The following is a 22,081-nucleotide window of genomic DNA, read 5'->3' on the forward strand; positions in this document are numbered from 1 at the left end:
TTTCACCTGTATTAAAATGGAGAGATGATGAAACTCACAAGCCTTGACTTTACTTAAAACACATGTGTTTGACGTGTTCAGCCGTAGATCTGCATCTTCCATCTGTCTCATCCGTTAATGCTCGGTGCAGGTCATATACAGTATCTGATACTGCACACACCTGTGCGTCTAGATTGTTGCAGGGACTGTTAATTTGATGAGAATCTCACCGTATCAGGGAACTTTGAAAGACAGGCCTGCCAATGCCAAGAAGACAGACTTGTTTTCATTCGTCCTCGACTACAGCCAAGTTCCAATAATTACTCTGCTTCAGATATTTCTGATTGTATTGACCCCATCGTGACTTCTGAAGGAGATTCTGACATTGCCGTTAACCCTTTGCAGTTTGTACTCTGTCTCACACATACACGGTGAAGAGTTGCTTAATGCAAAGTAATCCTGCGTTTTTTGGACTTCACAAGAATTGCAATTTAAGCTATTCTAAGGACGCAACATGTATTAAGGGATTAAGGTTTAAACCAGGTGGGAGGTAAGAGCAGAGATTTTTGAAAGCTTAGGTGAATAGAAAGGATAGACCTACTCGTTTGGGATATCGGCTCACCTTGCCAAAGTACAATCCATATTCCAGCGATGAGAGCTGCATAGCACAAACATTATTAACAGACAGTCCTATGTGCTGTGAATTAATTTTTTTCTTCTTTTTTTTTTTTTTTACCAGTGAAGGGAAGCAAAAGGGCGCAAATCCTTGTCCACCCACTGTATAGCATTAACTCAGCTAGCATTTTAATTTGGATTCAAGAGGCACTTTTATGCTTTTTTTTTTTTTTGCTTTTATCACTCACTTCGCATTCAGGGGAGGAAGAGCGGGCCCATCTGCATTTCTGAAAGCATTAGAGAATGTATAAAATTGTCTTTATATGACTTAATCATCGTAACATTAGAAGAAGTGTATCATAGCTGTGTGTCTGTGTGTGTGTCTGTGTGTGTGTGTGTATTATAAATGCCATTGACTTAATAGTATGTATGAACACTTAATGTAACTTAAAATTCAGCATTAGTTCAAACTCCTGAATGTGAAACAGTCACTTGTTTCCCTCAGTAGTGATTGTCCTAAATTATAGGGACATGAACGTGAACACAAGAGCAAGCTTTTGTATGCACCTTTCATTCACACATGAAGAAATCGTTCTGTTGTTCTGCTCCTTATAAGTCACTGGAGGCTGGATGAAGTTTAAGCCACTGCAGCTTTATCGGTTATTATTTTTGTTATTATTATTTTTGATAACAGAATTGATGACTGAAATGTGATGGTCACAAACTATTAAGCTTTATTTGTTTTGTGTTGAACTGACCACGTTTGCTCAGCCATCTCCACAGGACTTATCGGAAAAAAAGAAAAAATACCTGTTGTGCCATCTTTTCTTGTTCAGTCACATGTTGCATGCCTATCATGGATGGCACAAGCAACAAGAGGTGAAAGTGCCTCTCCACAACAATGCACATGGCTGTCAATCATGCTTTTTTTTTCTTCTCAGCAGTGTTCTGAATAGTTCACCTGAGCTTGGCGCTAACGGTGAGGATAAGAAGCTGCCTCTGTGTCCCATCTGTGAATTATTCAGGAGTCAACCACGCTCGCAGAATCCGGTTTCTTTTATGTGGTCTACGGGCTCAGCTATCAGATGACCAAACAGTGCCCATGTCAGCTAGGACACCTGACACACCCTCTCTGTGTGCCTCTCCACGTGATGCACTTTCAAACAGCTCCGCAGAGTGCTGTTAAAATAAACACTGGTCTGTTGTTGACCACACAGTGTGTTATCAGCAACACAAATGACAGCCTGACAGTGGCAACCAAATGACACGTCTCCCATGTGACAGAGATGTATGTTTGCATCCTGGTATAGTGTATGAAAATGAATGACAGGTTTTTTTTTTCTTATGACACTCTTTCCATCTGGCACTCATCAGGTGCTTTTGTATTATTTGCAGTAATATGTGTTTACAATGCCAAGTGCCATTTTGTTGTCTGAGAGCAATCTTCAGCTTCTTTTTAGTGAGGGTAATTTAAGCATCTGCACTGGCACAGAAAAATGGACCTTTGATCTGTGGCATGGCTGTGCAAACAGATGTATCCTGTTTATTAAGTATTTGATAAATGTCATCTATGATCTCTCCCCACCCCTTATTCAAACCATGTTTCCTCCTGCAGCTCGAGCCGTGTGTTTGAGCAAGTTAAGGAGCATGTTCTATCATAATGTTTTTATGGACATTTTCACAAATTGGCATTATAAAGTATGACCCGAACCACTCCTGTTCACGTAAAAACACAATGCCCATCACAGCAAAAGAGTTAGTTCCAGAGTTCTTAGATGACATTTTGATAGTGATGGGAAAAAGCACGGGTGTGTCAGAAAATTGCATAACCAAATATTGATCTAATGAGTATTTACATATTCTGTGTATGGGTATTGAATTTGCCACAGGTGGTGCATGACCAGTGCCCCGCCTCTACAGGGCTAGGGATGCAAATAGTACCTCTAGAGGTATCATTTTACACTTGATCCTTCGGGTAAAGAGGAGCAGTCATCAGATCACAGCAGCTCTTTTACCATGAAAAGCTGGGTCGTCACAGACAATAACATTCAATAGGATCAGTCAACCAATCGACGCCACCATCGCTGCTACAGCTATGCCCATCGCAGATCTTTTGGGAGTCCAGTTCGACATGCAGCTGCTGTTGAAATTGAGTATTTCTGCGGCTGCAGTGCTGCTGGTGTCTTGGGCCTACAGGTTCTACAGCTCCAGGGACGCACAGGAAATTCAGCCCTGTGTCAAAGACAGCAAAGAGCCGCAAAATGCAACCTGCCAAAACTGCAAGTCGACGCTACCATGTCAGCGCTCACCACAACATGACACCGATGACGGGGGCGAGCAATCCAGACCCTTGCGCACAGACTCAGCCACTGATGACCCGACATCTGACTGCACCAAGGAACCACCGGCAGAAACCCATCCACACCGAGCTGAAAAGGATGCATTTAGTTTATCATATAGTGACCAAGATATCAGCATGGAAGGAGAGATACTCACTCATCAGACGCAGCCAGTGGTTGCCACCAGTAATATTTCATTTGGATCTGCTTTGAACCTTCCTGATCCAGCAGAGAGTGGAATGGCCTGTACAACGGGACGCCGCTCCCCTTGCTTTTTGCAGAAGCTGGAGGGCAGTGTGGGTGTGGGCAGGGAGTTGAGGCAGGACTTGGAGCGCCAGGGAGCCTACTCCAGCTTCCTCTCCAAGGCAGAGATCAAAGTGGAGGACGCTAACGTGGTGCTGGAAGGAACAGGAGACCAGATTGTGCGCGGAAAGATATATGATTACTATGTTGAGTCTTCGTCTCACTCTATTACAGACTCAAACACTGCGCCGGGTCAGTATGAGAGGAACTCTGAGCCACAGCCAGTGGAGTTTGGAAACCATGGCAGCAGGCTAACAGAATCTCCTTCCTCTCTGAGCCCCATCATTATGCGCGATCTGGTTTTACCACAAAGTACTGCTGAGGATCCCTCCTCGCTTGGAAGCCTCAAGCTGAGGCCCCCTGCAAAGCCCGCACTCCTACGCAAGGAGAGCTATCTGTCTGCAGCAGAGCAGTCTGAGCTTTCCATCCCTTTTGTAACTTCAACAGCCTCAACTCCAATGATTCACTCTCTGGCCTCAACCAGCAATGAGTCCATGTCTGTTCGCCCCATGATCAGTCCCTCTACAGAAGGCCCTAATTTGAGGGAGGGGGCTGATCTAGAGACTGTAGCAGGAGCTCTATTTTTACACCTTCCGGCAACAACTCTTGACGGCACAGATATCGAAAGCTTGAAGAGTAAGATCGATCTGGGTAACTGTTTGGAGACGCTGTACCTGGCCAAAAAATATGGCCAGACGTCTGTGCAGCAAGCAGCCCTTGGGGTCATGTCAGACAACTACCTCCAGGTGCTCAGGGACCCCAACCTTTATGGGCGGCTAATGGCTGGCGAGCGGGAACAAATCCAGAAGCAGAGAATAGGGGGGAGAAGGTTCATCATGGTGGCAGACATGGACCCTCAAGACTGGGCGAGGAACACAGGAGTGCGGACAGCAGAGACAGAGCAGAAGAAGACATCCAGTGCAGTGTACTATTATGATGACTACAAAGACTCCTGGCATACACTCTGCCTTATCCCTCAGGAGGTCATCTCTAAAGCCTGTGCCATGTGCACAATGGATAACTACTTATTTGTGGCAGTGGGCTGCCAAGGCACAGACAGAGAAATGACACCCTCAAAGCGAGTGTTTTGCTACAATCCTCTGACATCAATTTGGAAGGAGATCAGTCCTATGAATGAAGCCAGACCCTGCTGCAAACTGGCAGCACTGGAGGGCTACATCTACGCCATCGGAGGGGAGTGCCTCTCCTCAGTGGAGCGCTACGACCCACGACTGGACAGATGGACATTTGTGGCTCCACTGCCTGATGATACATTTGCTGTGGCACATCACGTCACGGTGTGCAATGGAGAGATTTTTGTTTCCGGGGGAACTCTTAGATATATGCTGCTGCGCTACAGCCCCAAAACCGACACCTGGAGGCCAAGTCTGTTAGTAAGCAGCAAAGACAGAACGGCAGATATGATGGCTGTGGGGAGATTTCTGTATCGATTTGATGTTAACCCACTGCTGGGTGTCAGCGTATACCGCTACCATACGGTGGCCCGGCTGTGGTACGAGTGCAGCACAAAACGGCTCCTGCACTGCCCTGCCTTCCAGTGTGTCACGATGGACAACACAATTTATTGTGTCAGCCGCCAGTTCACCATGAGGTTCGAGGCTGATGAGATCTCCCCCGCTTTCACAGATGAGGATTTGAGTGTCCTCTCTGAGGCGAAGGGCATACTTTTCCCCTTTGTCCTTTCACTCCCTGATAAGAAGCCTCGGCAGACCAGTGTGTAACGAGGATTCAGTTTTCCATTGATGATAAGATTAGGTGGTGATGGAGTGTACCCTGAATCATGCTTTACATCACGTTTCCTGTTGACTGAGTGGGTTTTGCCCCAAATGTTATTGAAAAATTGTAACCACGGTGTCACCCTTTCACAAAGCTTCTGTTTCTTAAAATAATTCATTTTCTTGAACTGGGTATTTGCACAAAGAAATGTGTGTTTCTTATGTCGGACCCTGGCAGTACATGTAAAGTATTAGACGCTTAATGGTAGTCAAACTACTGTTTGCTTAGATTTACGCAGGATGTGCTGCCATGTAAATTGTTTGCTTCTTTGATTTGCCACTCTTTCCTGCCATTAAGTTAGTTTTATATCATTCCAGATGCTTAACCTCTTTAGCTGTGGTGATAATTCATAACTACGTCTCACAGTAAATGAGTGCATTCAACTCTAACACATTACATTTGGGCAATACAGTGATAATCTATCACTGTGCGCCACTGTGTAGGGCACAAATATAACTTACACAGTGGCCTGAATACGACGCAATTATCTACAGTTGCTCTTTAAACATGACAGGATGTAAATGGGTATGTCATGCAATATAAATATGTGAGCTTCCACAAGCATTCATCACAACTTTTGAAAATCTCCCAACACTTGTAGTCGCTCTCCTTTTGCTGGCCCGGAAGAAGTGTGTTTGTTTTAATCTTCACTGAGCAGATTCTTTGTTCATCGCACCACATAAATAAACAACAAAGAAATGTATGCATTTGTCATTCATTGCTTATTAATCCACAATTAGTGAATAATGAGATTAAGCCAAGTGTATATTCTTATTTTTGAAGTGTTGAGAAATTACATTAACAGTGGAAATATGCATAAGAGAGAGATACAAATATTAAATCTCTCATTGTTTGCTCATTTATAACCGAGTCTCTCACTGTACTGTCAGTTAAAGTTCAGGACTTCAAAGACTCACTGACAGCAGAGTCAGGAGAGTGACGTGCTGCTATAGCACCATCATGTGGCTCGGAAGGCAAACGCAGCAGTGCTCTGGGTAAGACATGTTGAGCTTTAGACTTTTCACAGCACTGAGGCGTCATGTGACACACGAGCATCAGCACAGTACAGTCACTATGTAGCTAACTAACAGCGGGCTTCAGCTGCACTGGAAGGCAGCAGGCAGGCAGGAAAAAATTGAGGCATATGCAGATGGTTGACCATCAAACATAAGCATCTTTGATTCTTCCTAATTAAACACCTAATGGAATGGGAGTTAGACATGTCCCCTCAGACACTGCCTTGGATGACTCATGGCTTCCAGTTTGCCTCAAAACACAGGTCAGCTCTGGCATCAACGCTTGTTTTATTCTTTTTCTTTCACTCTTTCTTTTCTTTTCTTTTTCTCCCCAGAGTATCGAGGGTAATACTGACAAGCCATTCTGAGTTGCAGATATTAAGTGTGCAGAGAGAGAGAGAGAGAATTTGCATGTAATTATTCTCTGGAAGGGTGGACATAATTCATAACCCCCTCCTTTCTCCTTAGTCTTGCACACAGACACACGCATATTCATGTATATAAACATACTCACGACACAACACACAGTAAACCAAAGTACTCCTCACAGCAACATAATGAGAACCATGCTTAATTTTTTTATTTCCTTTTAATTTCCCAAATGGTCTGCTCTGTTAAATTTCTTCCTGCAACCGACTAATAAAAAAAGAGGAAGCACAAAGCAGCGCCACTTTTAACGGAGTTTCTAAATTAACAAGCAGCATGTGAGCCACGTTGTCGTCTCTAAGCCTGTTGTGATGGCGAAAATAGACTGAAAGAATGATCTGGGACTTGCAGCAGCGAGCGCCATCTCAGATCCAGGTCCTTGTTGTTGTGATTGGCTGCATGGAGGTGGCTAGAGAGCATGTGTGAAGCCCTGGCAAAGCGGCTCTGGCAGAAGGCACTAAGTGGGTGCCTCTGGTATGCTGACCTGTATACAGTTGGTGATGAGAGGTGTGACTGCTGCTTTTCCAAACGGCGCTTTGTGGTCTGCAGCAGGCCAACTGAGTTAGTTGGAAAGGCTGGAAAGGAACACAGAGGAGAGAAAGTTAACTGCCATGTTACTGCAGCCATTAATTACACTGGTGACTGATTTGGAACAATAAAAGGCATCTGAGGCCACCCAGATTAAATTGTTCATAAGCACAACTGCTGATGTGTTTTGTCCATACAAAATGAAATGTGCTGAAGTATGTTTGCTCTGCACTCAGCAGTGGCTCCTGGATGGTTTAATATATTATTTCCCGTGTATAATTTGTACCTTCAGGCGGTGGTGGCATGGCACTTTAAACTGTGGTCTTACTAGAAATTGGCCGGTCGGACTTCTCAGGCTGCCATGTCAAGCTGTCTGGATGCCAGGGTCGCAGTGTGGGCAAGGCACTGGTGTGCTTACGCCCGTAGCTCTCTTCATACTGCGTGACCAAGTAATGAGAGGATGGTAGGCCATAATGGGCAAATAGCTGCTTGGATGAAAGCCCCTGGAAGACAATATGCACTAGTTTCAACATAGCCTGTATGCATTGGCCTTCACAGGATTAAAATATAGAGGGCATGACCCATTCTTTTACAATAATCTTCAAGAGGCTCATCATGTGACAGCAGCAAATTGCTCTAACTAGCCTTTAAGTGCCCTCTAGGACTGATGATTTTACACATTTACATGACTGCTGAGTCTGACCAGAAACTTGCTTTCATAAAGAGTTTTATCACAGGCCTTTATCTTGGCCCTCAACATTATGCAGAAGTGGCCACAATCTAGAGAAGAAAGCCCTGACTTGCAGGGTTGTGACAGGCATTCAATTGGTGTTAATGCCATGAATGAGCAGTTAAAGGCTGACCTCAGCTCTCAGCAGGGCAGATCCTCTCTCAGAGACGTCTGGCTCGAAATCCCAGTGGGGCCGGTAGTCTACACGATTGGTGCTGTTGGCTGTCTTTGGCTCCCGAGTGAACTGTGTCGGACAGAGTAAACAGACATTGCAAAGAGGAGTGAGGAGGGGGGGAATATACAGGGACCTGAGCAATGAGCCCAGCGCAAGGATCAGCAAGGCTCACACTTCGCTATCGATCCGCACTGTTGTACAGTATTTCTTAAGTCATTTCTCCTCCTGATCCTGAACCAGCAGCCCATGGCGGAACCTTACGTCAATGCAATTAGTCTCCAGCTTCAGCCTCTCCCACCAGGAGGCTGTGCTGATGTAGCTGAACGGAGGCTGCCTAATCACTTTGCTATAGATTTGACTACCAACTGAGGTGTTACAAAACCTTTGGCAGGCTGCCATTGGTGTGGCATTATGTTTCTGATCTGCAGCATGAAAAGGCACTGATACTCTGTGTTCTAACTTTCAATTGAAGTTGTACGCTTAAATGAGAACATCTTATTTTGATACTGTCGCCATAAAACAGTCTGTCCCCTATTCACGACCCACTGTCTTGTGATATTGTTGTACAGTGGATAAAAAGTAAAATGGACAATAAGCACACAAAATGCCTACCTGAAGTCTGTCCTCTGCCCAGTTGCCTAAAAGCACTTTGTTTCCATATTTCTTCTCTATCCTCCATCCGGTTTGAGCCCATTTATCCTGCAGCAGCCCCGTTTGGTTCATACTTCACCTGGTGTCAAACACACCTAACCAGGGAAATCTGAAGCCCTGTTAGAACACAGTTACCTCGTCAAACACGTAGCGTGTAGGTGCATTCACCTGGCCCCACGATGGCTTAGGCAGTGGATGGGAAATAGAAGAGCTCTGTTTCCATGGATACAGCAAACACTGAAAGGAAAGGCAAGCAGAGGATCCTGGAAGCAAACGGGAGATGTCTTACATCTGTGCTCAAAAGAAATACATCCCTTAAGGCTAGGGCATGACATTTACCTCTTAGCAGTATACTCTATATTGTTAAAATAGTGCCAGAAATTGTTTCCAGACTTTGTCTTAGGGCTACTTTTCATTTTCGGAAAAAAAAAACAGGTTTTGTTTATTGATTTTTGAGGGTTTTTTTGTCTTGTGTGAACAGTACACTTTTAATGAAGAAGAACACTCTGCCGCTGGAGGGCAAGTTTTGTTTATTAAAATGTAAGACACGATAGAAGTACAATCATGATGCTATTTATTGTCTTCACAGTGTTTTCACATAGTTAACAACGCTATCCACAGCCTGTAGTGCAGAGGGAAATGTGAGCCAGCCTTGGTTAAAAAAGTTCATCATGCCGTGAAAACCATCTGTCACATGTTGCCAAGTGACATCTTTTTTCAGGTCCAGCAACCGTTTCTTGTAAAGTATCCCATCGTCCCTCAGGACATCATACTCACAGGTGAGAATGAAGGCGGGCGGGGTTTTCTGAATGACCGAATCATCTGCCAGTAAAGGTGAGACCTCGGGTTCCAAACCAGCTTTGATTGTGTGGTACACCTCCCCATCATATTCTGGGGCTGGGTGCTCAGAGAAGCCCCGTGCGAGGCACTCGGGAGGCAAGTTGGACGGGGAGAGCCACGTCTCGTAGCGTGGCCTGAGCTCAGTGGGGACATGGTTGCCTTCCAGCACGTCTTGGCACACGGACATGTCCCCATTGAGGTACTGCAGGAAATAGAACGCCATCCGGCCACGAAACAATATGGGCACAGCATGATTTTGCTGGTATGAGGGCAGGTTGAAATCTGCCATCTGCAGGGCTGGGTAGATGAGGACCTGAGCGCAGGGGAATGGCAGATGTCCGTCCTCTCTCCTCGCCAGCCTTTGGCACAGTGCTGCTGCCAGGTTAGCCCCAGTGCTGTCCCCTCCGACTGCCACTCTGCGAGAGTCCACGCTGAACTCTGCCTCAGCAACAGACAGGAAGTGACACGTCGCTGTCTCACAATCGTCCAGCTGGACAGGGTACCTGTGCTCAGGGGCTAATCGGTACCTAAGAGGGGTGAGATGGAAGACGCGGGGGGGGGGGGGCACAATATGTTGAATTCTGGCGATGTGGTAGACAAAATACACTAGGTCTTGGATATTTCTGTGTATTGTGGAAAAGTTTGCGTACCCAACAGAAACAACAGTGGTGTCAGACTCCATGGCGATGTGCCGACAGACTTCATCAACAGAATCTGCTCAGTATTAGCAGGACATCAGGATATCACAGTTAACAATGTTATGGTCTTGTTGAGGTAACCACAACAGAATTATCACAGACAGAACATGACAATTTGTATTTCTCTTTCTACCTACACTGATCTCCTTTTTGGTATTCAGACAGCATATTATATAAGAAATTCACAGATTCAATAAACATTAACTTATATTCAGAGATGGAAAGTACATTTAAGTAGAATTTGGTAGTTCATTTCCAAAGTAAAACATTGTATTTTTACTTGTTGCTTGGGTGGCTTGTAGTTACTGGTTACTTTTCAGATGGATACTTAACATTCAAAAATATTCAAAATGATGTTATGAGTTGTTAAAGCTCAAACTGCTCAACAGTATATAAATTAGCCACACTTGAACACCACCTGGACACAATACAGCATGATATCAAAATATAGTGTAGTAATAGGAAAAAAATAAACCACAAGTGTGTGTGTTACTTGCCACACACTTAACCCATTTCTCTTTTTGAAAGAAAAAATGTTAATACACCAGTAATTTTAAGGCCCAATCTGTGATGCAAAAGGCTGGACCACCTGTCCACCACCAAAATTTACCCACAGAGGATTAACTTTCTATTTTCCCCAGGAAAACAGGTCTACATGTTCAAATAATTACTAATTGAAGCTTTGAATGCAGGACATTAAAATGTAATTGGATATTATGCTTTTATTTTAATTTAAATGATGTGAACATTGTGTACCTATACTGCCCAGCACCCATCCTCCTCCATGGAAATACACCAGAGCTCTTCTCAAGCCGTCACAAACAGTGGTGGGTTCATAGACTCGCACTGGCACTTCAGAAAACGTCAGGTCCTTCACTCGCAGAGCCGCAGGAACTGGATTTAAGCAAGTCAGAAAACAGGCCACGAACCATCGGATAAAGCTGACTTGGTGACAAATGCCCAGACGATGCAGGATCCGGCCCTGGAAGGAGAGGAATCACAGACTTACCTCAAGTGGTAGACAATGTTAAAGTGAAAGTTATTCTCTCAGAGAAACCATGTTTACTATGACAACATCAAAGTAAGGGAACACACGACCTTGCCTTTCTTGCATCTTTGTTAGACTTGATTTCTTATCTAAAGTTTCTCTGATCGGAGCTTTATCAGTTGCTGGAGGACAAAGAAAGGACAGCCATCTTTGACAAAGCACTAGAAGAGTATAGTTTTTTTTTAATCTTTCACTAGCAGAGGCATTTTCCTTTACACTAAGAAATAAAATAATTATTTAAGTTAAAAAAAAAAAAACATTCAGGAAACATAAAATAATAAGCACTAACAAATCCATAGATAAAGTAGTTACTCACCACAATTGCCATGCCAACAAACAAGCCATGAACCATGTGCAGTTTCCCACTATTTGCAACCCCACGAGGAATGTCTGAATTCATCAGCTCAGAGTACACAAGTCCAATTACCAGAAGGAGGAAGGCTGCAACAAGAGCAGCAAAGCCAATTATTAAAATTGCCCAGCCGATGTCCATGGTGTTGCTGGTCTGCTCCGCTGAAGGTAAGTCATTAAGAGTAAATGTTTTATCTACCTGCTTTCAGCCTCTTTCCACCCCTCCCACATCCGCATGCAATGTATTCTGACCTTGGTTTCACTTAATGACATGTTTGGCTGCCTGTTGCCCTAGAAAATAATTATATTCCTCAACATATTTTATGGTTGTGTAGTCAAAGTAATTACATGTTTCCCAAAGAAACCAAGTTGTTTCACTGCAGAAAATTGCACAAAATATTTTTATGTTAATGGAGCAGTACAATTACTCGTACGTTTCCATAGTACCCATTAAGTTGCCTTTCAAAGCCAAGCATTTTTTTTTTTTTTTTTTTTACAAATATCTGAAGGATGTTGTGCTTTTTTTTTTTTTTTTCCTGCTTCATTTCTTGCCCCTGGCATTGAGGAAAGCTGTGCTTGCGTACAGCTGCATTCTGCACAGTGGCATTCTCATTGTCTGGTGTCTGAGGAAAGAAGATATTGAGAGATGCTGCCAGGGAAGGCTGACTGAGAACAGCCTTATCTGAACTTTCAATGCTGATCTGTAGATGGCAGTGATAGCATGAGTATAAATAAACAGCGCCTCCTGGAATATACTCTATTTACATTTTTGCATTCTGCATGCAACCTGAACGTATTTGCAACTCACTGCAATGTATGTCTTTAGACTTTTGTCTTGTTTTTACAGATCCACTAACTTATATTTAATTTCACTTCAGCTGGAAATACTTTGCAATAAACTGCCAGACTTTGGGTTCACATTTTGTAAATCTCAGAAATTTCCAAAATAAAGGCAGCATCTGGAGTCATGCTGTCTTGGAGTTTTTAGCAGCCCCCGAGAGCCTCTCTGCCTTCCCTAAGTAGCTGAGCCCAGCACAAAGCAACCATTGTGAGGCTGCTCTTTAAACCCTTCCCAGTTGCTGAAAAAGTCCTGCATTCAGCGATACCCAGTAAAAATCACAGTGCCAGGGCCAAAAATCACAGACTGGAATCTTGTCTGAGGCCCATGAATTCGCAGGATTTGTTTAGGAGGCATTCATGCAGTTTTCTGTTTGTCACCCTGACAAGCTTCTGAGACTGTGCTGACCTATTTCCCAAATTGCACAGAAAGATACAGCCTGCTTCAAAAAATACTGTTAACACAACAAATTGGGTTCAAACAACTGATGTCGCTTTGCACATATGAGGCGACTACAAATGCAGGGACACACATCAGCAAATCAGCAAAAAAAAAACATTTCAGGGTGACAGAAACTCTGTGCTTGTAACACTGGATGCAACATCTTGTGAGCTTGCATATGCCACAGTGGGGCACCTAGGCTTGACTTTTATTCCGCATTACGAGGCCACAGATTTGTTTGCAGGCTTTTCAGCATCAGAGAATTGACTCTGGGAAACAAGACAAGAGAGTAACTGGCTCAAGGACACATCAGCAGATGTACTTGTCATTATGAGGTTTGAGCCCAGATTGCCTAATAATCACTTCACTGTGGTGTCTGTTGTGGTTACAATTGTCACAATTGTTTCTCATTTGTGTGTTTGTTTAGTGCTTTGCTGATTTTTTGTTTGCTTATTTGCTTTACTTAATTAATTGTGTGTGTGTGTGTATGTGTGTGTGTGTGTGTGTGTGTGTGTGTGTGTGTGGGGTGGGGGGGGTCTAAGGATTAGTTGAGCAGGGCTCTCCCCCATCTGAAGCTCTTACATAAGAATATTTTTGTTATTGATTTCACACTGACTTATAACTGTCAGTGAAACCTGTGATTGCAACATCGTTGTTATGTGTTATGTTATGTTATGTTATGTAACGAGGTTAAGTTCAAGTCAATGAAATTATGCAGTTAACCCCCCCCCCAAAAAAAAAATTAAAAAGGAAATGGGGCACACACCTGGGACACAGTGGGGCGACCACTGGGGGGCCGCGGACCACAGATTGAGAACCAGCGCTGCTGTAGACACATGAAGGGGGTGGGGAAGAGGCAAGTACGCAAGCACTCAGGGCAAGACGGGCACTGGAGCAAAAATATTCATCCCCACTTAACATGTCAATCAGGATTAATGCCCTTCCAAACCTCCCCTTTAGGTTCATCCAGGTCCTTTCACTAGTGGAAGCAGCGAAGCCAGGGCAGAGGCGGTGATATATAAGGCAGGACAGGACAGTGCAGGAACACAACACCAAAGCCCTGCGCTTTTAGTAGCGCACACCGCGGAGCGTCGCCTGGACTTGTGTTTCACGTTTCTGCGTCTCTACCAGTGGTTGACAGACGTAATGACTGATCACTCACACACTTCGAGATCCTGATGCATGTCGACTTAACATGTCAGAGCTCCTTGAGGTCACACACTTCAGCTTTTTCTCATATTTTTGCGGCTGTGGATTACTCATACAACACTTTGTGAGGCTGCAGATGATATTGTTTGCACGCGGATAAACTTGCAGGAGCTCACAAGTCCCGTGTTTGTGAACCGCTTTCACTGTGGGAGGATATATCTGCAGTGCACGTAAACTTGCAGCGTAAACATTGTACTTGTCGGCAGCCTGTGAGCACTTTCCGAGATGGAGCTGAAGAGCGCGTGTCGTATGTTTCTTTTCCCGGTCCAAATGTTCTATTATATAGTCAGAGCAAGTTTGTTTTCGCTGTTGCCGAGCAGAAGGAAGGACCTGACCAAGGAGGTGGTATTGATCACCGGTGGGGGACGCGGCATCGGACGTCATCTAGCCAAAGAATTTGCCAAGCAGGGAGCCAGAAAGGTAATTTCATTTCACTACAGACCACTTGTTGCACTCACTTTGTCACTACCACGCTTTCAAAAGAGGTGCATTAACAAATCGTTGAAGTCATTTTGGCAAGGCATGTTTTTTTTTGCCATGGGTTTAATTTGTGTCAAAGCCAGCAGCAGTAGTGGAGAAGCCTGGATCCCCCAGCTCCTCCAGCTGCAGGTAACCCGGTCTGTGCTGCACACCTTGCCCCAAGTGTAGTGTTGTTTTCATGTTCCGTGGAGGCACTGGTCGTGACCTCGGAGTTGCCTAGTTGGTCCAGTGAGACTGGAGGCACAGCCCTCAATTTTGGGTCAAGTATTGCACAACAGCATGGGTCAACCAGAGGGCAGGTCTGGGTGGCTCTTATGGCTGATAAATGTGATAGAGCGCAGCACTGATCTGACATTTATTTTGCCAGGGTCTGCAGTGATTCTGGTATGACTGACGTCTACAAAGTGTGTGTGATACAAAGATTTAGGCTGAAGGCACTGACTCTGTGTGCCTGTATGTGTGAGCTAGGGGAGTGGGGGGTTGTGGTGGGGGATTCTTTTTTTTTGGGGGGGGGGGCAGTTGCTCTGTGCACAAAGCTGCACTGAAACAGCTTCAAAGCCATTCACAGAACAGCCATGCTATTACCCCATTATAGTTTCTTGCCATTTTTTTAAAGCAGTCTTGTCGTAAAAAATCTGCCAACATATCACAATGCAACAAAAGGCTCCTTGATGCTTTTTAATAAAAGCCAGATTAGGTTTTGTTTTCAAGCATAGCATGAGGACATGAGATGCCTTTTATGGAGTGTATGCAAAAACAAAGTGAACCCAACAAAAAAGAGTTGAGGAGGAACAGATTGCCTTATCTTGGATTGGTCTAACACAAAGGTGGCAGCTGTAAACCTCTTACAGAAAATGAAGTTGATGTACTCAGATGACACATTCTTATGAGGTAATGGGTCAAAATAGGTCAGAAATTTCATGACAAGTAATTTTTCCAACATCACTGAAGTTATGATGCGTCATGATTTTTTTCCCCCTCCAGCTGGACCTTAAGATGAATTTTACATGCTGTTACTCATGTTTTGATAACACGGGGGATTCAAAAGTAATCTGATTACACCACAGACATAGACCAATCCTTCATGTTTGCAAATCTTTGAATTCCAAATCCATATTATAAGTAATGTATTTAGTCTTTCCTAGTGGATAGGGAGAAGACCCCCACCCAACCACCCTGACAAGGAGCCGTCACTTGGGCCTGCAATGCTTCAGTGGCTACATAGACAAGCTCCTCATCACCGCAGGCCAGGCGAATCTCTGTTCCTATCATCATCTTCAGCTACAGTTTGTCCACCCATCCATTGGGTAAAACGTTACACAGCTGAGTGCCTGGTGAGCTGCCGGCGTACCTCTAGCAGCAACATGTTAATGCAGAGCAGCTCTATTTTTGATCACCTCAGATGGGAGTCATCATTACACATGGAAGAAAATGGTAGTAATTTCTCCGATAGAAAGCACTGAGTCACCCAGCTGAAAGCTGCGGGTTGTAATTATCTGTACATGTGTGACATGCGCTTCGCATTTTTGGATGCTCTCTTAAGGCGCAATTTTAGCAGCTTGAAAACATTGCTGAAAGCTCAATGAAACACTAACTGCCTCCCTCTGTCTTTCAATGCCATCTCCTCGGGGGAATGAGCAAGAAGAAACCAGTGGGTTTTAAAAGCTTTACTTTGCAGCTGCACAACAAAGGATGTCACCATGCTTTTCAGCACCCCATTGTTGGGTATTATCAAGGTGTGAAGGCTTTGAAAACAACACCTGTGGTAATGTGTATGACAATTACTCCCTGCCTAAAGAGATGCTAAAAGGAAATAGGACGGTAATTATGAATAGGGCTAACCTCTATGAACTTATGCTCTCCCCAGTTTGAGCCCCTTTGTGATTGGCAGCCGGAATTTCCTTTTCCCTCTGCTTGGGCTTTTGGTGTTTTCACGGTGTGAGGAAGACTAACTACAGCATTGATAAAAGAATTTGGCGAGATGGAGAGCCGGGGACTCAGGAGGGGAGCCAGGTCTTCTTGTGTGCTGTTAGGGGGGGAACCGTTGCAGAACAAAGCTCCGAAACAATAAACCTGAATCAAAGTATTTCCAAACACGGCATCCAAGTTCAGAGCAGTGCGGAAGGGCTTTCACAACAATCCCCAGTAAATAGACAACTTAAAACAGCATATTTCTTCAAAGCTCCTTTTCCAAGTATTTTTCTGCACCATAACAGCAACTCCAGAAAACAAGGATTTCTATGTGGTTGTTAACATTACACTGCGAGGAAGGTGAACCAATCGCAGACACTGACAACAGGTTTGTGTGTGTGTTGTGGTGGAGGCGGGAAGCACACTGCTCCCAGCTGGGTATTGCCCTGCAGCTGACCTTGCTGTCTCCGCAGTAATTAGACAGCGGCAGGCGACTGCCTCCTGAACTCCTGCTGCCCCCTCTGTGTGCTGCCTCTCCGCTGGCCCTTACAATGGGTGTGAAAAGGAGGGTTCGTACCCACCCATACATTCAGGCCTGAGAGATAGAGTATCACTGTAATTCAGCTGGAGCTACTGGGGACACGGAGATGTACACCTCAGCCAGTATTGAGTGGCATCTGCTCTCTCTCTCTTTCTCTCTCTACCTTTCAAGGTCTTGTTTCAAGCTTTGCAACATTAATTTGTTGATCAGAGGGCTTTTACTTGCAACATGTGTTGACGTTAAGTCTTGTTAGGCATGCCTAGTTAGAACAATCACTGGTTTATCACTGATAGCGAGGGGGGGCTTGTGCAAGGTCAATTAAAAACAGTTTTCTTACCGTTTCTATCCACATAGCAATTTGGCCAGTGCTTGTTTGTTCTGAGGGTCTTGTGTGTTGTGACGGGTGATAAACCTAATGAATTGAATAACATTTTAACAGGAGAGCACAGTTTGAGTGCTGACTTTTAATGAGAGCTGTCAGCTTTGTTTGTAAGGCTCAAATCCTATTAAAAGCTTTCAGTTATTTATCAAGACCTGTCTGCCTTCACTGATTACTTAAATGGGTTTGCAAATGAAGCAAACAAAAACGAAAAAAAAAAAACAATCACAAGCAACTCAAACAAGGACCGTTCACAGTGGAAGCCAAATACTTATTGCTCCAGATCTGATAAAGAAATAAAGAACACATTCCAGTCAGTAATCTTTGATGTCCCTCGAGCTTAACACTGTCAATATTTCTGTGTTTGGTTTGCTTCTGCCACTATTGCCATTGGATACTTATTGAGCCACGAAAACTGCCTTAGAACCAATTGCAGCACAGTAATGTGTTACTTTTTAAGGAATTGTGGCTATGCAAATGAACGTACTGTATTTGCCAGCGTGTTATGTTTGACCCTAGACAAATGCTGAGAACATTTTGTGATCATTTGTTGCGATGGATCCCTTCAATGGGAAACATGCTAAAGCCCTACATGCTTGCTGGTACTGCTATGAAGAGTGTCAGCCATTGTAAGGGCTGGGGTTATATATCATCCAAAGGTAGAAAAGCATAGTAGAGTATGCTACATGATCATATGTACTTTTCTATGTTCACTCATTTTTACATGTCTTTCATGTCAAGACTAATATATCACTGTAAATCCATCCTGCCCATTGACTGGCTTCATGGTTACACATAAACATTGGTATTAAAACAATGGGAATGACTCTGATGATCCACTGGCTAACAGACAGACATGCCTTCTTTTGTGTGTGTGTGTGTGTGTGTGTGTGTGTGTGTGTGTGTGTGTGTGTGTGTGTGTGTGTGTGTGTGTGTGTGTGTGTGTTGTATGCATGCGCTCATGCAGTCTCTCTGTCTCTCAGATACACAAGATCACTTTCCAGAGGACTTTTTGCTCAAATATTAACCTTGGTCACGGGCGACCGGCCAAATCCCACACTGGCGTCCTCAGCACTTCACACACGCACTGTTTTCAGACTCCCTGACCAGAAATGACGGGGCTCATCTGCCCAACAGGCCGTGTAATCTCTTTGAGAATTTGTGTTTGAGAGATGAGGAGGGCTCACCCCCTGATTTCATTACCTTTCCCTGACCCCAGAGACTGACAGATCTAATTGCCCAATCACTAGCCCCACCTCCCCACCCGCCCCTCCACCCCTCCCGTCCAACCCCATGTTCCCTGCTCAAATGACCAGCCTTCATTTAGTCTCCGGGTGGATGAAGAGACAATTCATTCACACAGCAACCCCCCAAGCCTTTAATCTTGCTAGAAAACTATTTGTTAGAGTGAAAATGGCCTCTCTGTTCTCTGAATGAAAAGAGCATTGCTGTGCAAAGATCTCCAGGTCTCATTGCCAGAAAAATTACACAAAACACACGTAATGTTTTGTTGATGACTGACTGTAAAAAAACAAAAAAAAACAACTCTTTTTGTTCCATTTATAAGCAACAGTTCACCTCATTCTGCTTCTGAGCTCGTTACAGATTCAATTCAGAACATTCTCTGTTTCTTTCTAACCTGTGGAAATGTTATTTTTGTGCTAGGTGATCTTGTGGGGCCGGACTGAAAAGTGCCTCAAAGAAACAGCTGAAGAGATCTCTCTCTCAGGAACAGAGTGCCATTACTTCCTGTGCGATGTGGCCAATCGGGAGGAAGTTTACAAGCAAGCCAAGGTGGTTAGAGAAAAGGTACACCAGCTTAATATCTATAAAGATATTTTCGACTTGAACAAAGACAAATGTCTTTTACACACAGTGAAACACATCATAAAATATCTCCCTGGGATGCCTCTCTGTCTCCTCTCTATGTATATTGGCTCTGAGCTGCTCTGTCTCCCATCTGGTGTATAGATTACACTTCATCTGAAATATCTGACTAAGAGCGGGGAATATTGCTGACAGCTCTGGTGCAGCGCAACTGTATCATCTCATGAAAGCAGACAGAAAATGCACAAGACATCTGACAGAGTTCTTTTTTTTCCTCTCCTGATTGTTTATTCTTTTTTAATCTCAGGTGGGAGATGTTACGATATTAGTGAACAACGCAGCTGTAGTCCACGGCAAAAGTCTGATGGACAGCGATGACGACGCCCTTCTGAAATCTCAACATATCAACACCATGGGACAGTTCTGGGTAAGACTTTCAGAAATGTAGAGCAGAGCCAGTTCACATGCAGATGTAGGGGAATTCCTCCTTGCAGATTATCCTCACCATTTTCATATTTTGATTATAGCATGACAGTATATATAGTAGGCAACCCCAGACTTGTCAGTCAAGACTGCTATTATGGCAGGTTAAGTAGGGTATTTCCAAATTGCCTCTCAGCCCCTGAAACATCAGAGGGGTTTTGAAATTCATGGCATTTTTTATTTTGAATGGAGATCAAAAGACTATGTTATAAGCAGGCAGAAATGCAATTATCAACTAAATGGAAATGGAAATTTAATCTGTGGTTACAGTGTGGGCCTGTTTATCTTGTCTGCTCTTCTTTTTTTTTTACTCTATTGAATGTATTCCACCCTCTTTTACCACTCCTCCTTCCACCTTGTCTTTACTCTCCTCTTCATTCTCCATTTTTTTATTTTCTTCCCTCATCTCAGACAACAAAAGCTTTCCTGCCCCGAATGCTGGAGCTGCAGCACGGCCATGTAGTATGCATAAACTCCATCCTGTCCCAGTCTCCCATCCCTGGGGCCATAGATTACTGCACCTCCAAGGCGTCATCGCTGGCCTTCATGGAAAGCCTGACACTGGGCCTGCTGGACTGTCCTGGCGTCGGCTGCACCACAGTGCTTCCCTTCCACACTAATACAGAGATGTTCCAGGGCATGAGAGTCAGGTGAGAATGAACCTCGTAGTGGGAATTTAAAGAGTGCAATCTATTTTTTCTCTTAGCCTTGCTAGCAGCATGGTTCTAGGCTCTATGTTAATATTTGTCCGATTGTCAGTCAGTTCACCACTGCTTCAGACTGAAATATCGCTGACTGTTGGGTTGGTTGCTGTAATCTACAGATTCATGGTCCCTACAGGATGAATCCTACTGACTTAGAGCATCCTCTGGCTTTTCCTCTAGCCACATGGTTGACGTCTGTGTTTCAGAGTGAAATATCTTAACGACTATTGGATGGATTGCAGTGAAATATGTTGCAGATATTCAAGGTTGCAACAGGATAAATTAATTAGATGATCCTCTGACTTTTCATCTAGACATAATCACAAATAGCTTGACGTCTACTGGAGGGATTGGCGTCCCCTGATTTTGCCTCTGCAATGAGCTACACCCTAGCAGATCACAATAAAATAAAAGACTGTCACAAAGCTGGGAACCTCCAAAGTGTGAGTTCATGACTTTGCGCAACCCTCCAGCTCTTTGCAGATTCTCTCCCATGATATTATTGTGACTAAGAATGTTCTTGCTCAACTTGCCCTTAATCAAACAGTAGTCAAAATAGTAGCTCATCAAAGACCTAAAAAAGGAACACACGTCATCTACACAGCATCAAGTTATTCACTCATTTATCGTCAGTCTGTCTGCCCCCTAGTGGCTGTCTTGGGCCTTCATTGATGACACTGAAACTTGATGTTTTGGACCTTTCCAGTACTGCTGAACTGTCTGAGGTGTTTAGCATCTATGACACAATGGGCTCTTGTACACGTGTATGAGTACACTCAACCTTTCACATTGTTGTGTAATAGCTTGTGGAAATGTGCAATTTGGCAGCTTCCATCAACAGTTTATCTGCTGTGTAATTCGTTCACTCTGCTGCCATAAAAAGCACATATAGCTAGCTGAAGCAGGCTTTGTTTGCACTTGGTATTTCAAATGAAAAGGGTTTGTGATGAGAAGTGGATACAACGTGAAAATGCATTCTTAATTTAATCGGAATGACCATCACCTTTTCTCCTGTAGGTTTCCCCAGCTCTTTCCTCCTCTCAAACCTGAGGTAGTGGCCCAGAGAACTGTGGATGCAGTCAGAGCTGACAAGGCCTTCCTCTACCTGCCATGGACTATGCACGCCCTTGTCATTCTAAAAAGGTAAACAGTTCACTCTTTTTTTTTGGGGGGGGGGGGGGGGGGTTTATTTTGGTCTTGTTTTCAGCACCATAAATTATACCTCACACTTAACATTCCATCCTTGGTCTTTTTTTTAGCTTCATGCCACAAGTTGCACTTGAAGAAATCCACAAGTTTTCTGGGAGTTATACCTGCATGAACACGTTCAAAGGGAGGACATGAACCTGGATTTCACAGAATGTGAGAGCGACCTCAACATCTCTGGGGTATGATGAAGGGAATATGGACCTTAAGACATCTGCAAGTGGAGGAGGCCCCATGATAGTGTGAAGAAAAATACTTAGGGGACATTCACGAGGGGGAGAGTTGCCTCTGCAGGTAGAATTAATTGATAAGCTGCAGGATACACCCTGGTCCCATTTGTATGTGTGAGTGCGTATCTGTATAGTATGGAGGACTGAATGCCATTCTCACATTGAACAGAAGCCATGCATAGGTCTGTACCAGTAGTTATTCTGGGAGTTTTTTTTGTGACACTTTTAGTCTGTTTTTACACTTCTTTTTTTTTTATCCGCCTTTTAATGTGTCTTTGAATCAAAACAAGGTAATAAAATGGAGTTTTAGAGACACTGTGTTTCTTTGTGCATGAC

The 22,081-nt window shown here is 44.0% G+C and overlaps 4 protein-coding genes across 5 annotated transcripts; 2 read left to right on the forward strand and 2 right to left on the reverse strand.

Annotated features, from left to right (window-relative positions):
* The first annotated feature begins 172 nt into the window (after positions 1-172).
* klhdc7a (kelch domain containing 7A) lies at positions 173-5,716 on the forward strand. The gene has a single exon (XM_056394601.1). The coding sequence runs from the start codon at positions 2,690-2,692 to the stop codon at positions 4,976-4,978; it is 2,289 nt and encodes a 762-aa protein (XP_056250576.1). The 5' UTR covers positions 173-2,689; the 3' UTR covers positions 4,979-5,716.
* Positions 5,717-6,474: 758 nt separating this feature from the next.
* cfap107 (cilia and flagella associated protein 107) lies at positions 6,475-9,005 on the reverse strand. The gene is made up of 4 exons (XM_056405070.1): positions 8,521-9,005; positions 7,867-7,977; positions 7,332-7,506; positions 6,475-7,050 (listed from the first exon to the last, which is right to left on the reverse strand). Exons 1-4 carry the CDS (start codon positions 8,629-8,631, stop codon positions 6,773-6,775), a joined length of 675 nt encoding a protein of 224 aa, XP_056261045.1. The 5' UTR covers positions 8,632-9,005; the 3' UTR covers positions 6,475-6,772.
* A 67-nt stretch (positions 9,006-9,072) lies between these two features.
* Positions 9,073-13,675, reverse strand: aadacl4 (arylacetamide deacetylase-like 4). 2 transcript variants are annotated; one of them, XM_056405052.1, is made up of 5 exons: positions 13,542-13,675; positions 11,462-11,586; positions 10,854-11,079; positions 10,050-10,113; positions 9,073-9,926 (listed from the first exon to the last, which is right to left on the reverse strand). In XM_056405052.1, the coding sequence occupies exons 2-5, from the start codon at positions 11,543-11,545 to the stop codon at positions 9,143-9,145; spliced, it is 1,158 nt and encodes a 385-aa protein (XP_056261027.1). In that variant the 5' UTR covers positions 11,546-11,586; positions 13,542-13,675; the 3' UTR covers positions 9,073-9,142. The 2 variants fall into 2 exon arrangements, with proteins under 2 accessions (XP_056261027.1, XP_056261019.1); XM_056405044.1 differs by lacking the exon at positions 13,542-13,675 and having other exon boundaries at positions 11,462-11,668.
* A 152-nt stretch (positions 13,676-13,827) lies between these two features.
* dhrs3b (dehydrogenase/reductase (SDR family) member 3b) lies at positions 13,828-22,058 on the forward strand. Its single transcript, XM_056405064.1, has 6 exons — positions 13,828-14,404; positions 18,961-19,104; positions 19,430-19,549; positions 20,017-20,255; positions 21,327-21,452; positions 21,569-22,058. Exons 1-6 carry the CDS (start codon positions 14,210-14,212, stop codon positions 21,651-21,653), a joined length of 909 nt encoding a protein of 302 aa, XP_056261039.1. The 5' UTR covers positions 13,828-14,209; the 3' UTR covers positions 21,654-22,058.
* The last annotated feature ends 23 nt before the right edge of the window (positions 22,059-22,081 follow it).

Source organism: Seriola aureovittata, chromosome 2 (genome assembly GCF_021018895.1).
Source record: "Seriola aureovittata isolate HTS-2021-v1 ecotype China chromosome 2, ASM2101889v1, whole genome shotgun sequence".
Lineage (NCBI taxonomy): Eukaryota > Metazoa > Chordata > Actinopteri > Carangiformes > Carangidae > Seriola > Seriola aureovittata.

What these genes read in the sequence shown, in the direction of transcription:
- klhdc7a (XM_056394601.1), top strand. Translation starts at nt 2,690, where the DNA reads ATGCCCATCGCAGATCTTTTGGGAGTCCAGTTCGACATGCAGCTGCTG.
- cfap107 (XM_056405070.1), bottom strand. Translation starts at nt 8,631, where the DNA reads ATGAACCAAACGGGGCTGCTGCAGGATAAATGGGCTCAAACCGGATGG. An exon ending in CTGCCCTGCTGAGAGCTGAG is followed by an intron (nt 7,507 to 7,866) that starts GTCAGCCTTTAA and finishes ATTGTCTTCCAG; the next exon opens with GGGCTTTCATCCAAGCAGCT. An exon ending in GTCCGACCGGCCAATTTCTA is followed by an intron (nt 7,051 to 7,331) that starts GTAAGACCACAG and finishes GTTCCTTTCCAG; the next exon opens with CCTTTCCAACTAACTCAGTT.
- aadacl4 (XM_056405044.1), bottom strand. Translation starts at nt 11,638, where the DNA reads ATGGACATCGGCTGGGCAATTTTAATAATTGGCTTTGCTGCTCTTGTT. An exon ending in TTGTTGGCATGGCAATTGTG is followed by an intron (nt 11,080 to 11,461) that starts GTGAGTAACTAC and finishes CTCTCCTTCCAG; the next exon opens with GGCCGGATCCTGCATCGTCT. An exon ending in ACCACTGTTGTTTCTGTTGG is followed by an intron (nt 9,927 to 10,049) that starts GTACGCAAACTT and finishes CACCCCTCTTAG; the next exon opens with GTACCGATTAGCCCCTGAGC.
- dhrs3b (XM_056405064.1), top strand. Translation starts at nt 14,210, where the DNA reads ATGGAGCTGAAGAGCGCGTGTCGTATGTTTCTTTTCCCGGTCCAAATG. An exon ending in CCAAGGTGGTTAGAGAAAAG is followed by an intron (nt 19,105 to 19,429) that starts GTACACCAGCTT and finishes TTTTAATCTCAG; the next exon opens with GTGGGAGATGTTACGATATT. An exon ending in GCCCTTGTCATTCTAAAAAG is followed by an intron (nt 21,453 to 21,568) that starts GTAAACAGTTCA and finishes TCTTTTTTTTAG; the next exon opens with CTTCATGCCACAAGTTGCAC.